At 41.8% G+C, this 16,479-nt stretch overlaps 1 protein-coding gene across 1 annotated transcript in view; it reads right to left on the bottom strand.

The window, feature by feature from the left end:
• Window positions 1-855: 855 nt before the first annotated feature.
• Window positions 856-16,479, bottom strand: part of PGBD5 (piggyBac transposable element derived 5) — a 70,818-nt gene continuing 55,194 nt past the window's right edge. The window contains exons 5-7 of the mRNA XM_048935025.1: window positions 12,223-12,420; window positions 7,586-7,691; window positions 856-6,102 (exon numbers count right to left, since the gene is read on the bottom strand). Coding sequence (XP_048790982.1) covers window positions 5,907-6,102; window positions 7,586-7,691; window positions 12,223-12,420 — 500 coding nt within the window. The 3' untranslated portion in view covers window positions 856-5,906. The remainder of the gene's footprint in view (window positions 6,103-7,585; window positions 7,692-12,222; window positions 12,421-16,479) is intronic.

Below are 16,479 nucleotides of genomic sequence, written 5' to 3'. Positions count from 1 at the left end.
CAAAAGGGATTTACCACGTAAGGCCTTTCTGTGATACCTAACAGCTGCTTACCAGCCCGCTCAGTCTGGTAAGTGTGAAGGGTTTAAATAAAAGGGGAAAGAAAAAAAAAAAAAAAAAGAGAGAAAAAGGAAAAAGAAAACCAAACCATTGATAAGAAAAACATAACATAACCCCTTGGACAGCACTAAGAGCTTTCACAGCCATTCCAATGGGAACAGTGGGTAGGTGATGCCAATATCTCTTCGGCCCATATGAAACTTGGTGGGGCAGCACTGATGGGGCAAAACAGTAACACCTTCACAGTGACTGCAATTAGTAAAGGCTTCAGAAACAATACCCTGTTGCATCTGTGACTTTCAAAATATCAGGAAGGATCAGTGAAGTAATAATACAAAAGTAAATGGAAAGGTCAACTCTGTTGTTGTCACCTCTTCCAGACTGACTAGGACCTGGTGGGATGATCAGCATGAGCTCCAAAGGCATTGTTAGCCAGGGAAGCTCTTCAGGGCTAAATTTTGGAAGAATGAGAATTTTTGTACAGAAGCGTGGATATTCTCAGCTGTTCCCCAACAGTGAGATGACCACAAAAGGGCCATTCCAGTTCGAGTTCATAATGCTTCTGGAAGGAAAGGTTGGTTTGGAAAGAGCCTTTACAAGAAGAAACATACACCAAGTAGCGCTGGCAATAGTTTACATCTAAGCAAGTGCTGAGCTCTGTGCAAAATAGCCTAGTTAATGAAGACCAAATACATAAATGTTTCAAAGCTGAAGTTTCTCACCTTCCAAAACATCGCTAGCTTTTTTTTTTTTCTTTTTTTTTTTTCACTTGCTTGTATTTCTCAACCAGACTGAGATGTATTCTTGTTTTACAGACAGTCTCACACCAGTCACAGTAATCAGAAATTGCTGTGGCACATTCCACAGCAGGGATGGATGGAAGACTTCATACTTTCCTCAAGACAGCCTTAGTAATTATTTCTCTGAATTTTGCACTGATGACTAGTCTACAGCAGAGCTTTGGATTCTCTGTTTATATCCCTGCTCTGTGCTCCCCTGGCAGGCTGGGCTGCTCTGTTTTATTCAGCTTTCTCTTACCTTTAGCATAGCTTGGTTTTGACTCATATGGGCCTGTATGTGCAAAGAATCCATGCTGTGCTCCCACAGCCCTTGCTGCAGAGCAGGATGACGTCCATCCTGCTCCCAGTTTTAGTTTGGAAAAGCACAACTGACAAAGAACAAAGTTGCTGAAAACACAGAACATGGACTTAATCAGCAAGAATGCAAGCCCCATTTTACAGTTTTATCATGCCTTTATCTCTGCTGTGCCTCACTGATTATGAAGGGGAAAGCTCCTATGTGAAAGGATAATGGTATCTGATGACTACCGCTGTCGTAAGAGCACTTTCCAAGAGGTAGACACACAGAGCTATCAGTGCAGCATAAACCTCTGCTCATCACTGAAATCAGATGCAGGACTAGTGGATGCTAAGACGTGCAAGACACAAAGCCAGTGGAAAGTTCTTTAACTACCCACAGCTCAAGGCAGCCTACTAAATACTAGAAGGAAAAAAAAAAACAACCCTTCAGCAAAAATAAAAAGCCACAGCCACAGAAGCACAGCTGAAGGTGACAAAAGAGCTTGGAGTTGCTCTCCTTCATGCCAGTCTGGAAATGGGTAAATGTATTTTTCTGAAGAAAGCAAAGTTGTACCTATTAGTGGCACTGGGATGTCACTGTAAATGAAGAAGAGCTGGGGCCAGAGAAAAGAAATAATAAACAGAGAAGAGGTGTCTTTAAATTGTGCCCTAGTGTTGAGTGCACAAATGGGCTGAAGTAAAAAATGGCAGAGTTTCTGCAAGCCCTTGGAGCATTTTTCAGCTAAGACAACAGCAGTGGAAACCATTTCACAGTGGCTTCTGAGCTCTTGTCATATTGTTATATTATGCACTAGGAAAGAAATGCTTTCCATGAATGGATCATGGCAGGACAGACATTTCTTGAAAGAAGCACTGTGCATAGAAGATGGTCAGTATGTCTCACTGATGGTCTTGGTTCTCTGGAACAGAGTTTGCATACCATAGTTAAATCATTTTCAGAAGTACAGATGAATTAAGATTCAGTTCAGCAGGAGAGACATGAGTCTTTCTGATCCCATGTTTACTTCAGCTTCAAACTCTCTTTCCCAGAAAAATGTACAGAAGTTTCTCTGTGACCTGGTTGGCATTTCTACTGTCTTTTAGCCACTGCGGAGCTTTAAGATCTCTTACCCAGATTGTCTCAAGGATACAAAACAAAACAAAACAAAAGATAGGAAAACTTTGTGTCATCTCACAAGCCATTGCACAATTAACATACACGTGCACAGTACAACTAGCATCCTTGCACTACTTTGAGACTAAATCTTTTTTTTTTTTTCCCCTTTACCTAGGGAGAAGCTTTAGTGTTACAGGCAGGTGGGAGAACCAAATCTGAGTCAGCCAATTTGCAGTAAAGGAAATGCTACAGAATCTGAGCTGCAGATTAATGAACTTTTGCTTTTCAATCTCATTCTATTTCTTCCTTGATTACTTTGCTGGGTTTTTTGTTTTGTTTTTGGTTTGGGTTTTTTTGTTTGTTTTTTTGTTTTTTTTTTTTTTTCATTGTAACTTAGAGAAAGTGCAAGATGCTTTTTCAACAAGGAAAAATCATAACTTTCCTCAACCCTATCCACTCCAAGTCAACAGATGGAGAAGATAAGGTGGAACAGTTATCTGTGGATATAAACTATGCTTTGGTGGGTTCTGCTTGTTGGCTTTCAGAGCCAAAATTCAGGCATTTTGTACATACAAATATATATAAATATTTTTGCTTACTTATGGAATGTTTGAGCATGCTTAGGGCACCTGTTCAAAATGATGAAGGATGGTTAAGGCTAAGAAAATGAAATTCATTGCAAAGCTATAATTTTGTTTAAATTTTTCTCCTTTGCAAAAGGAGACTAAAGCATCTTCCCTGTAATAGTCAGCCACTGTGTAATCCCCCATCAACACCAATTCTAGGGAAAACTACTCAGGACCCAGTCCCTGAGGCAAAAAGCTAGGACCTCGTCATTTTAGCTCAAGTAATTCCCATAATTAACAACATAAGTTAGTAGAAAAACTCAATGTTCCAAAACCTTGGACCTACTGACACCTGAAAAAGAAAAGGCATTTTCTAAATGGGAAGGCATAGATCCAGGCCTTCAAGCGTACACAGTAATGATGTAATAATTTGCAAAGGGCTCCAGCTCCAGCTGAAGGGGCTACAACACAGCTGGAGAGTGCTGTGCTTGCTCCTCAGACATGCAAAGCAGCTCCTAGGAAGCCCTGCAAGCCTCTCCATTGCTGCTGGGGGCATCAGCATCTTGCAAATGCTCTGGTTTAGCAGGGGAATGGGCTCCCAGCAGCTGCTGTTCATGCAACGTTTGACCTGCAGAGTTCCTGCCACACCTATCCTTGCTAGCCTGACTCTGACTGCCATATAAACTTACAGGGCATAATGAAGTTGTCACTAATCATCCTGTCACAATGAAAGCCAGCACTGCCTAAGCAGAGATCTCAGAACAATAACACCATTTGCCTTCAGGTATCTCTGGAGTTTCTTAAGAAATGGAAACTGACGGCTGGACGTTTGTCTCCCCCTCCGCTTAGGATATTTAGAAGACTGGTAAGATCCAGCCACACCACACATTCAGTCTGCAGAAGGATCATCTCCATTCCCTGCTGGGACAAGGAGATTTGAATTCATCTTCAGGGCCCTCCACAGCCCAGCACTGCCAAGGACTTACAGTGGTACAAACCCTCCCATTCCTCTTGAGGCTCTGAGACCTCCAGTGCACATGGTTGTAACCTTTGCTATTCTCTTTTCCAGGATGGAGATGCTGTGGACTGAGAAAACGAGCACTTAAGAAACCTGTAGGTTGTCACTCATCTTGTGGCTGGCAGGCAGAGCAGGACAGGTGGGGCAGTCTCCAGGTGGTACTGCAAGCAGAACCACTGAAGTGTTGGCTGTCCCTTTACTTTCCCTGCAACCAGGTGAGATCTGCCTAAGCTTACTCCAAAAACCAAAACGTTGGTGGAAACAGACAGCTGTCAGTGCAAGGGTTCTCTTTGAGCCAGAGAGTCATTTACCAGCCCCTGCTGATTTACACAATACGCATTTGCAGTGCCTTGGCATATCTGATGGTCATAGCAATGGAATTCAGGCAGTTCTGAAATTCATGTTCACGACCCTTCATATAAACTAGTGAGGTTTACATTGATCTCTCAATCAATCAATCACTCCATCACTCTTGAATCAGCCCAAGTTGTTCTTTGATAAAATTTCTCAGGAAATGCTAAGCTTGGGGACCAAAAATCAGTTGGTCCTTCTAGCAACACGGTTTATGCCTTGTAAGTTAATACAACTCTGACTGTTTTCATCACTGTTAACCTTTAGAATATAAACGGTTTTTTGGTGATTGAGTTGTGGACTGAAATCAATAATGCGTAGAGGGCAGGGCAGTATTTCACCTCCATATTCTCTCCTGGTTCAACCATACTTCCCTCGCTCTCCACTGCTTCCTAAAGCTTTAATGCCTTCAGATTCCACCAATGCCAAATTGTAGTTGCTCAGCCACAGGCCCCAGCACATGACAATGCTTGTCCTCTACAGTGTGACTCGGGTGAACTCTTTAGGCTTGCTCTGTTTTAGTGATGCTTAACTTCTGGCTGCAACTGGACTTCTTTCTTTTTGCAAAACACAATGCTATGTTATTTTGATAAACAAGTAATCTGCTTAATTACAGCTACTGCAACAAACCCTGTGTTCTAGTGAGAAGAATTCCTACGGAACATCCTGCAGTGATAATGTGAAACACACAGCTATTAGAGAATTATTTTCTTCCTGCCAACTGTGTGCCAAGTGAAGTTCCAAACTGGACTGAAAAGTCTTGACGCTTATAAAAGGAAATTAAACAAACTGTTTTTGTTATCCACTTAACAGTCCGTTATGTTAGACTTTAAAGCAACATACAAGATGGCTGAAATCAAGAAAAAATATGATTGTTATGCTCTTATTTCTGATCTGTATACCAACAGATTTTAACTGCCATGGCAGTTAAGATGTGCGGCAGTATTAATCCACTCACTGTTCATGTATAAAATGTTTCATCTTGGTTTAAAAAAAAAAAAAAAATCAGTGTCATGCTTTTCCATTTTAAATTTACTCATGTATTTGGTTTCTTCTAATCTTGCTGTGATCTACAGGGGATCAAATTGCCTTATGCTTTAAAAAGAAAAAAAGAAAGAAAAAAGTCTTAATCAGTTCTCTGTTCCTGGCTGCCTGCTTTAAAGGTTTTGTTAGTCAGTATGCTTATTTGGGGTTCGTGTCTTGGAACTGCTTCTTCTAGCACACTGTGAGGACAGCAATGGTTCCTACGAGGTGGTTGGCACTCTCAACCACAGTCCATGGTACAGACTTACACTACTTGTCCTAGAATTGAGTAACTCCAAATAAGGTATAGAGTTCTACGCAATGCCCACCTGGGCCTGCTGAGCTATCTCAGCTTGTGGAAAGCACTGAGCCCAAGCATGACTTTACAAGATGACCCTGTTTAATGAATGGCATTGAGAGACAACTAATTTAAGTCCATTTCCAGTGTACAGATACCCACAGGGCATTCACATATGCAATTCTGTGTCAGCGTTTCTTGTGGCACTTTCTGCAGAACATGTTTACATCCAGCTGCTACTAGGAACAAAGTTTCCACCTCTCTAGTGGCATCACTTGGTGTTTTTGGATAAGGACAGCACTGGTGGCGTCAGAAGTTCCTTGCTTTGCTGTTGCAGGTGTGGTATTTTCTTCTGCTTACCTTCCACCTCCTGCCTATGCCTCCAAGAACGTTACATCAATGGGAAGGTGAGATGTCTTCCAAGCCCAGAAGCTCCTTTACAAGTCTTTCACCAAACTGTGCACGGCTATACCTCGTCACATGGTAGGCCTCTGACATCTTGTACAGGATGTAGGCATTGTTTATAGCAATGCTGATGGCAAACCAGAATACTTGCTGCCAGGTCTTGTTTGGTTTGTGAGAAATAAAATACCTACAAAGCCAAGAGAAAAGGCAACAAACAAACAAATAAACAGTATTCAGCCATCACTTTCATCTGGAAGGCAAGAAATAACCCTAGAAGTTTATGCAAAAGGGAAGCAGAACCAGTACTTACTGCCAAGTGCAAGCATGATCTTCAAGAATTCTGTACTTTGCATTTGAAATCACTTACAGTTATTTGCCTGTTTACTTTTGGAAATTTCTAGCAGTGTCCTTGTTTCAGGAGCCAAAACCTCAGCAGCATTCACCTCTGCACATAGCATCATAAAAACCTGATGCTATACTCCTAGAGCTTGCCTGTGACAAACACTCAAATGCTGGGAGCCATTGGTCTGAATCCCTTCAGTCTGTAACTAAAATAAAAGATTCAGGCCCATTAGGCTACAATTTAGGGAATACTGTTGATGCCTCTCTCAATTATTTCAACTGTAAGAGAAAAATTATTTCTGCTGTTGTCAACAGTATGTGGGAGGATATGGGGGCAGAAACAGAGCATACAGTGCTGGTATGCAGAGCACCTCCTCTCCATAAGGCAGAAGAACTAGGACAGACTGACCACCTTATATTTAGGTTCTGACTAATTCTAGGATTACCAGAATATTCTCTTCAATGATTTTAGTAATCATTTAAATCTACTACCTAATCTCCTTTCACACTGCTTTCCACATACCCAATTCTTGCGACTTTGCTCAGATTAATTTAGAAAATCTCTGTTGCTTTCTCTCCTCAGTTTTCAGTTCATGAAATCATCCGCATCTCACTGCTACACCCACAGCCAAGCTTCCCCACTGCTGTTATACTTGTCTCTGTTTCTCCATTACATTAAGAGCTAGCAATGAGGACATCAAATGGAATCCAGGAGCCCAAATATCTATATTCTGTTCTCACAATCCACCTAGATTGGCTCTGTATTTGCAGCTGAGCATCTTCGCGCTCAAGGTGGCTCAAATATCACCAAGACAGATCATCACCACCTGCTGATAGGAGTGGAGACTGAGCTACCCTGAGAGATTTGGAGACCTTGCTGAATTCTCAACCTAGCCTTGAATTTGATGTGGCCAAGAATAACATCTGCCTCTTGGCTCATCTTTCCAACTCCTCTTACAAGTCATTTTCAAGATGCTAAGAACATGAACTCGTAATTTTCTTTTTTGGATTGGTAGGTAGGTAGATAGAGCCAAAGCGAGAATGGCAGGTCTTTGAGATTATTCAAAAGGTGAAAGGAAGCAGTAAAAAATGCAATGTGCTTAATGATTAGTGCTCATTCATCTCTATACTCCTGCAGAGATTCTCTACAGTGCGTCTAGCAGTGCAGCTCTCACCACTGTGCAGAGCCAGATTCTGATCTTTGATTAGAACAAGAGTTTTGACAGAAATGAATTAAGTGAAAGCAGGACTGGGCTCACAGCTGCAGTTCAACATGGAGAAGAAATGAAAGAAAGAAACTCCCTCACCCCCAACCCCTTCTCACTTACTTGCTGTATTTGTCGTCGTATTTGCAGATATAGCTAAGGTGAGCAGCAAATGCTTCAACCGCCAAGGGGCATGGAATTTCTCCGCTTTTTCTCTTAATTATAACTCCTGCATCAATTAGAAATATAACAGTTTTAAATCCACACAGTAGGTGTAGCCATTGAAAGATACAGTTTACATACACTGAGCATTATAAAATAAATTTTTGCAAGTTTCTGTCCCAAAACCGGGACGCGGCCCCTCTGTTACCCGGAATGGAGATGCTAATTTGACATTTTTTTTCATTGATAGTACAAGGGAAAAAGGAAGATAAATCAATATTTAGTTGGAGGTGAAAAGGTGTTACAGAGACAAATGTTCTCACCACGTTTCAGGCAGAAAAACCACTACCCTAGTCCTACAGTGGCCCCCTACCAATAGTGTATTAGTTTCTCTTCTGCTAGTTCACAGTGAGTTGTGGTCAAATCTGGAGCTGTAACTTGATATTTCCAGCTTTGAGTTCTAATAGTCCTAAACAAGTCCCCTGAAATGAGATCCCTTCCTCATATCTCCCCTGAAGAACAAAAGCAACAGGACTTCCACTCCAGTGGGTGCTACTTGGCAGAAACAAAAAAAAAAAACCTAACAAAAAAAAAAAAAAAGAGTAGCCTCAGTTTGTTTGGTGTGTCTTTCACTGGCCTCTTCCAACACTACCGCAGTATTTATGAGCCCAATGCTCTTCCAAGAAACTGCCCCAGCTCTTTCCTTTGTTACTCCAGTCTTCCATATCCTTCCCATTCAGCAGGGGTGGCTGTCTGTAGAAGGGAAGGATGAATGAAATAAATCTGTAGTACCTTACTGAGTCTGTTCCCTCATTTCCTCATTTTTGACTTCATATTCCTTCAGCATTTGATTGTCAGGTTTACACGGTATGGACCATCTCTTGCTCCACGGCTACAGATTACTGTCTAGGGATGATCCCTGCTCCCTGCTGGGCACAAGTGTTTTTCTAGAGAAGTAAAGGCTAAGCTGTATTGTTTCTCAGCATTGTTTTTCGGTACAGATATGATCCTGGGCTTCCTCACTTCTTCAACCTTCAAACTCCCATTTCCTTCCTTCTGCCAAGTCTTTTACAGTCATCCCTAAAATGCTCCTCACGTTTTGATTGCAGACTTCACCATTTCATTCCTTCAGCTGGAAGTCTCATTCCATCCATTATCTCTGTCAAGCTCCCTGTGCTGTCCTAGCTGGCAGGCTCTATTTTGAAGCAAGACTTGTGACACATACTAAATGTCATGTTACTGCTGAGCCACGCAGCAATTTATTTGGGGTTTTTAAATTCTGATTTTTCATGAGTCAAGAACAATGTCACCTTTAAAACGCTCAACACTCTCACCTCTTCCCCTCCAGAACAGGGTGCAAATGTCCCCTCTCTTCTCCCACTCATCTTCCCTTGGAGAATTTATATTTCCTTTGCAATTTGCTTTGTATTCACTATCCTTAACAATGCATTGTGATGGCAACTATGTGGGCACCACACACTCCCTCTCACTTTCTATTGTATTCTGTGCAGTGTTCCTCTGTACTGAGAATATTACATAGCTTCATATGCACATTATTCTTACAGCCTTCTCTAGGCTTATTCCATAGCTACAAGGCAACCCCCTCGGAGCTGGGTCATTCATAGCTGCAGGTCTCTGTGGCAGGAAGCCCCAAGTAAGCTGACTCACCGGCACCTCAGATGAGTTATTTCCCCTCCTGGTCCTCCCCCAGCATCACTGTGCTCAGTCCTTGGCAGCCTTCCAGGGGAGAACACCGCCTGCGCTGCAGCCTGCGCCTGCCTTCTCCTGCCTGCCTGCCGCTCTGGTGCAGGCTGCTGGCATCAGCTTTAGGTTTGGATTGTTTCATGTTCCAAGTGCTATATGGCTTTTGATCTGGATGTAAATTTGTTACAGTTCTTTATCAGAGCTGCAGACAGGCAGCTTGGCACAAGGACTAATGTTCAAGGGCTTGCCTTCATTCCATCCTAAGTCTCACCATACTTGGACACAACCCCATGATTTCAATCTCAGAAAGAATGTGTGTAAATTTAAAGTTATAATCCTAGAGCTTCCCTGTCCTGAAACATACTTTTTAACATTCCGCATCTTACCCCAGACTTCCCATTTTTGCAATTAGAATTTTTTTCAGGAAACAAAGATGTCAGCAGGCATTCCTCACTCCAGCTCCTCCAGGACTAAGAACCACACTGGGGCTTGCTTATCAAAGCAGTGTACACAAAAGCAATGCTTCCACATCTCCCATCTTTTTTTGGTTCCCGCTGTACAATCTTCAAGGCAGGGTGGGCAGAAAAGGCATGGACAGCAAAGAGAAGCTAATGAGAGCTTCCCAGGGGACTGCAGCATTTGATACTGGCTGTGTCAGTAGGATGTTATTAGCAGCTGGCTCCTGATCATGCTTCGTTGTTGTCATTACCACTGTCTCCTCTCCAACTGCCTCTCCATGCTCCCCTTGTCTCCCTTTAGCTTTCTATCTAGTCCGTACTCCTAAGTGTTAAACCCTACATCAACCTTTTACCACCACCAGTCACTGGTGAGACCGTGTCACCTGCAGCTTTTTGGTCCTTGTCCTCTGCATGTGTAGCTCAAACGTCATTTTTATCATTAGCTAATGTCTAATATATATATATAGTTTCTAAGTAGAACTGGCATCTATGAAAGCTCTTCTCAGAAAGAAGCTACTTCTCCAAAGCTCCAGCATGTCACCTGGTTTATATTAAGGATAACTTTTTACTCTCTGGAAATTGCTTTTGACTTCTGCAGTACTGACACAGAAGAAAATTAAACTCAAGTTAAAACTTAAGGGAAATTAAGAAAACACTGAATTTTGTTCTAGGCAGAAAATTTGTACTTCACAGCAGGCTAAAGAGGACTTCTTTTTTTTTTTGCAAAACTAAAGGAATAAGACTCATCTTTTAGCATCCAAGATGATGTATTATGACATACTGCTTCAAAACATCTATAATAAATAATGTGCTGCATCTAAGAATAGCACTCATAGATCAACGGTGACAAGAGTACTGCCCTCCAGTGCCTCTGGCTTGGTGGGATTTGCCCTCCAAGTATATGCAAGGTTTACCTTCCCTACTTTCCTTTAAATTGCAATACATAGCTCACTATTAGCTACACCTGCCTCCGTTCTCACTCTAGGTTTTGCTTTGTCCATCTTATCTTTTATGTTTTTATATTTTGTTTTCATGGCCTCTCTACTCTCACTAACGTTTATGCTCAATGTAGAAATCCACAATTTATTGTCAAGTAATCCCACTGGCTCCAGTCTCTGACTATTCCACGTAGGTTTCAGTCCCATTTACTCCTTACTCCTCTCCGACTTAACACACTTATTCAGCAGGTCTGTGCTTCAGGATTGCCTCAAGGAACACAAATTTCTTCCTCCTCCATGTTTACATCATTTAGAGGAGACTTTGGTGGTCAAGTTGCCTTCAACCACTCTTGCTGCACTGACTTCAGAGATGCCAAATTAGAGGCAAGCAATCTGGTCTCTTACCCTCCTGCTGAACCTCCATCTGTTCTCAGACCTTCACTGGAGACTCTTTTCTCCCCAGCACAGCTCTGAAAAAACCTCTCAGTTTTCTGCTCTGATTCACCCTGAACTCTCTTGGCTGTCCCAGCAGGCATTTGGTGAGCACTGTGAGGTCTTATCCAACACATGCACAAGTCCTAAGCAAAGAACCTTAAACCACTGGGAGGGCCACCATCAACTTCAGCCTCTCATGGCCCCTCTCTGAAAGGGGCAATTAGCTCTCCCTGTCACCAAAGCCCACCTACTGCATAGCTCGTGGCAGAGACGATGGTGGGGCTCAGAACGTGAGTCTCCCTGATGCCTGTGAATTGGTGGCTTTACACTTAGTGGTTTGTCTCAGACAGTTACACGTAATTCTGAGTAATAAAATGAAGAGAAACTGAAGCAACATTTCCACTGATGCAGATTTTCAAAGAGTTAAGTTGTCATGTTGTATCATATAGTTTCTAAGTTAAAATATTTATATATTTTTTAAATGGAAAAGATTTTAGTCATCAAGAAACTTTTTGCCATCATTTGAACTATTCAAGTTATCTGTTTTCATTTCTTTTCATCAACTGCCAAAACCAGTTTAATGTAACAGGAAGCCTTAATTTTCTTCTGGCAAAAATACATTTGTTTGTGACTGTGTTTTTACTGGATAAAATAAATTAATTGTAGGACCTACTCTGAGTTTTAAGTGTATCATGTCATTCATTATTTTTTCTGCAGCAGCAATCCCACAAGATGTTTTGCAAATGTGACTAGTATAGCGTCATACAACAACACTCCCCTTCTCTGACCACCAGCAGAGATATTATCTTTATACCTAAAAGGTACAGTCTTTACCAGTACAGGCAAAGGCTGCTGCGTTAGCAAAAGGCTTTTTTAACCTTTGAATAGGAAAATATAATAGCTGTAAGAAGACACAAAGGGAAGTCATCACTACTGCAATCATATCTCTAGGATATTATGATCAAGCTCTTTGTTCAGGCTTATAATCAAACTCCATGACTCATCTTGCCTTGTCACCTAAAGCATGTGCACTTTCCACACGAGCAGCAGGAATACTGCTTACCTTGTTGAACCGGTGAATAGGCGTTAGTCAGAAAACGGAAGTGCCCTTTGTTGTACCAGCAGATCAAGGACATGTTTCCCTTCATTCTTATTCTGTATTGTCCTCTGGACTGGGGAGTGTCAGGGTTGTTCAGCATGGATGGAGGTAGGCCTGTACAGTCACTCTTCCTGGCGCTCAGCAACCCACAGCAGTAAATTTCTGCATGTGAAAAAAGCGTTCATTATCAGCAAAACATCACATGGACCCAAAAAGCAGGAGCAATGGAGCAAGTCCAACTGACCTGACTAAAAAACAGCTTGTCCTACAATGCTATAGTCCAACAAATACATCAGCCAATTGGCTTCTGCCTGCAGTACCTAACATTTGTGTCCATTCTGAATGGCTCTGGAAAATGAGACAAGTGCAGAAAGCCTACTTTTAAGATGGAATGTACTGACATTTCCTGCACAGACACAGTGCAGTGACAAGGAGAAGAATGCAGGGTGTCTTCTCAATAATGACAACTATAACCCATGTAATATTCTTCACAACGTTTTAAATTGGACTGAAAAATACAAGCAGTGATATGTATTATGGAACAAATCAGAATTTATGATCCAAGAGACTCTTTCATGTTTAACTGAGAGAATAAATTGTGGAGGAAGCAAGGAGGGAAAGAAAGCTGTAACATCTTCGCTGTTAACTGAAATCTCATACGTTGTTCCTATTATACCTTTCATAATATACACAGCTGATAAACTCTGGTTTAATCTGCTGCTTCACTGTGCCATCCAGTTCTTGTTCTTTATCTTGGCATTTCTTGCACATGGGTAATCTAGTTTATTAAAGAAATCATGGATAAGCATTTAAGAACTACTGAAACCATGGGCCAGTTAAAAAAAAATGCACGCTCTAAATGATGGATAAAATGGAAACACAAAGTTTCATGAGAGCAGATTTTAGGGAAAGGAGACAAAAGCCCTGTGGTAGGTTTTCTTTGGTTGGTCATCAGGTTCACACCAAGTCACAGTCTCACTCTCCTCCTCAGCAGGAGAGGGAGAGAACATACAATGGACAAGCTCATGAGTTGAGATAAGCACAGGTAGGTCATTCATCAGTTACTGTCACAGGCAAAATGAACTTAGCCTGGGGAAGATTAATCTGACAACTGATAACAGAGTAGGGTTGTGAGAACTAAAACCAAATGATATGCTCCCCTCACAGCCCTTTATTCCCAGGCTCATCTTAGCTCCTATTTCTCCTCCTGAATAACACCCAATGCCACAAAGTACATCTCAGTGCAGCCAGGTAGGAATAGACAAGACTTTGAAACTAAATTAATGATGAAAATGCTTGAACTTCTCACTAGGTCATGAAATAATAATGGTCTGCTTTCAAGGAGAAGGAGATCTTCTTGAGCAAGTTAATTAAACTCGAGGAAATCTTGGATAGAAATTTCTTCAGTGTCCCTAGGCTTTGCTTTAATCCACCTGCATGGAAAAAATGGATGGGCATGGAAGTAGGTGACATCTGTGTACATCATTCATATGGCAGCTGAAGTCTGCAGTAGTCTGAAGCTAATATGTCAGTTAAGACCATTTAATCAATTTTTTCATCATGCTTAATTTTCCACAATGGATAATTGGATATCCTTAAAGGGGAAATGCTATGACAGATTACAGTTTCTGGATTCCAAAGAGCATTACTGCATTCTTGGATTTCTACTCACATGACTCTTCTGCTTCTGTCTGTCTGCCTGTAACAATGCAAGTTCTTGAGGGCAAGTACAGCCTTTGCCCTTGGTTCATATAGAGCCTGGCATTCTAAGCATACTCAGCAGCTAGGGTTCACAAACATTAATGGAATACTGATACAGTAATAGCAAATACTCGAGGATTCATCTAGTTTTTGTGGGCACATCTATGAGGATCTAAGACTTTTCCATCAGAAACATAAGAGACTCACATCAGAAGAAGGTCAACCAACACAGCACTGGAGCTTATTCAGAAAGAGGAAGGCACTTGATTGGTTATTTCTAAGGAAAGAAATCAATCCTTGGAAATCTATAATTTCCCTCTACAAAAGAGAAGAAAAGCTTGATGGCAACAGGCCTGGAATCAATACAGGAGGAATTGCACCTGCTTTTTTTTTTTTTTTTTTTTTTTTAAATATTTTGCTTTAAGGTACACAAATACTGTAGAGGTCATGGAGGTCATGTTCCTGCAAACATAGGTTTAACATATTAAATTTTTAAAAAGCTTTCTTCTAGCCAATAGTAAGACTTTCCTGCTCTAATAACACACGAGCCTGAGAATTTTCCTGAGCTGCCTAAGGTTTATGACTCACTGAAGGGTGATACTAACTCTCTCCAGGAGACTGCAGCAGTATAAAACCAAGCCAATAACTACATTATTGCGCTAAGCTTCAAAATAGTAACAGACAACTCTGAAATCCCATAATAATTAATTGCAGCTTTCCCTTTAGCTCAGGCGGTAAGCCTGGAGAAAGCCTTCAGCAGATATTTCAATCCTCACACAGAATAATGGGAACCATTTCCTGTCTCAGAGGCACACAGCATAACCTCCCTGCTGCACAGCACAGAAAGGCTCAATCAATACTTCTGAGATATACTGGTGTCTCTCATCATGGATGACACCCTGGATCTACAGAATTTTTAAAAAACACCCAGTTACTATAGCAATAGAAGCAATAAAAATTAAGCCCATCTGGATCAATGAAGTTTTTGCATGTAATTAAGTCTAAATCACAACAGGTGTTTGCTGCGTGCACAGGAGACAAGGAGATAGGCTCCCCACCAGTCTTAAACAGTAACTGTATAGAAATGCAAGCACCTAAGCTAGCATGGGCTATTAAAGCAAAAAGAGAAAGTGTGGCAGAGTGACCCAGGTTCATTCCCGAGGTCTCCAGGCCAGAGAGAGAAGCTGATACCATTTGCAGAAGTATCCAGGCTAAAGTCAATTCAGGCAGAAGTACACATTTTTCAACCATATATCCTGCATGCAACGCTGGGTCATGTTAGAGCCAGGGCAACTCAGGGGCCTGTTGGAACAAGGAGATGTGAGCTTGCTTAAATCCATGTGCTTGGTGTTACAGGACCCTGCAACAATTCTGTGAGCACCATGGACATCCAGCTGTCTGCTCCTGCAGCTTGAGTCCAAGTGCTCTGCAGTACAGAGCCAGCTGCTCCTGCTGGTTTAGAAAGCACAACAGGGATTTTTAGGGTTCATATCCTCAAGGGAAACATAAGGCTTCAGGATGTGCTGTCCTCTGTAGGGAACAACACTTTTGCTTTGAGGAGTGAAAAGGAATATGTGCTATGAATGACTGTCACAGCAAATAACAGCGGCTGTCTGCTCAAAGAACAGAGAATTTGGGGCATTTCAGTGCAGGTTTCCAGTTCTATTCAGAGGCCAGAAAAAGAAATGTTTTGAATGTTCCTTGAAAAAGAAAACGAATCTATTCAGGTTTTAGATTTTGAAATAGACCAAAGTTCCCAGTCTTATTTTTTGAAGTTTTCTCAGCTCTTGGTATCTCCAAAGACCTTCGAATTACATTCATTGATATCCCTTTATATTACTTGATGCGTATTCTTACTGTTGTACAACAAAGGTGCTACATAGCAGGCTTTCTAAAAAGAACATCGTGATTTTTGCAGGAATGCATGTGGGGCATAGGGAAAACTAATGGCATTTATAGTTCCACAAAAGTATTCATAGGATCGTAGGACCCAACAGATTATAGGATAATTCAGGTTGGAAGGCAACTTAGGAGGCCTTCAGTCCAAACCCCTACTGAAAGCAGAGTGAGCTCTGAGGGCAGACAGGTCTGCTTTATCTTGTTTGGGATTGAAAACTTCCAAGGATGGAGACTGTAACTCCTCTCCAGGCAGCCTGCTTCACTGTCCTCAGAAAATCCTCAAATCTAATCTGAGCTAATTCTTTCGTTCTGCTTACGTCATGTATCTCTCATCTTTTTATAATGAACTACTGAACTGGCTCCATCCTCCCGATAACCTCCCCAGGGTACGGGAAGGCTGCTTTTGGGTCCCTCCCAAAGCCTTCCCTTCTCTGGGCTGAGCAAGCACAATCCCCTTCTTGGAGTGGAACATGTGGTCCAGTATTCATCAGCTTGGTGGCTGAGTCCAGACTTCTCTGTCTGCCTCTCTCCAAATGTACAGCCAATGCAGCAGGATCCCAACAGGTGCTGGCAACACATTTCTTGTTCTGCAGTACAGTCAGTACTCTACTTCTCCTCCAG

This window comes from Lagopus muta, chromosome 2 (assembly GCF_023343835.1).
Source record: "Lagopus muta isolate bLagMut1 chromosome 2, bLagMut1 primary, whole genome shotgun sequence".
NCBI lineage: Eukaryota > Metazoa > Chordata > Aves > Galliformes > Phasianidae > Lagopus > Lagopus muta.
This window is presented reverse-complemented; position numbering and strand designations above follow the sequence as displayed.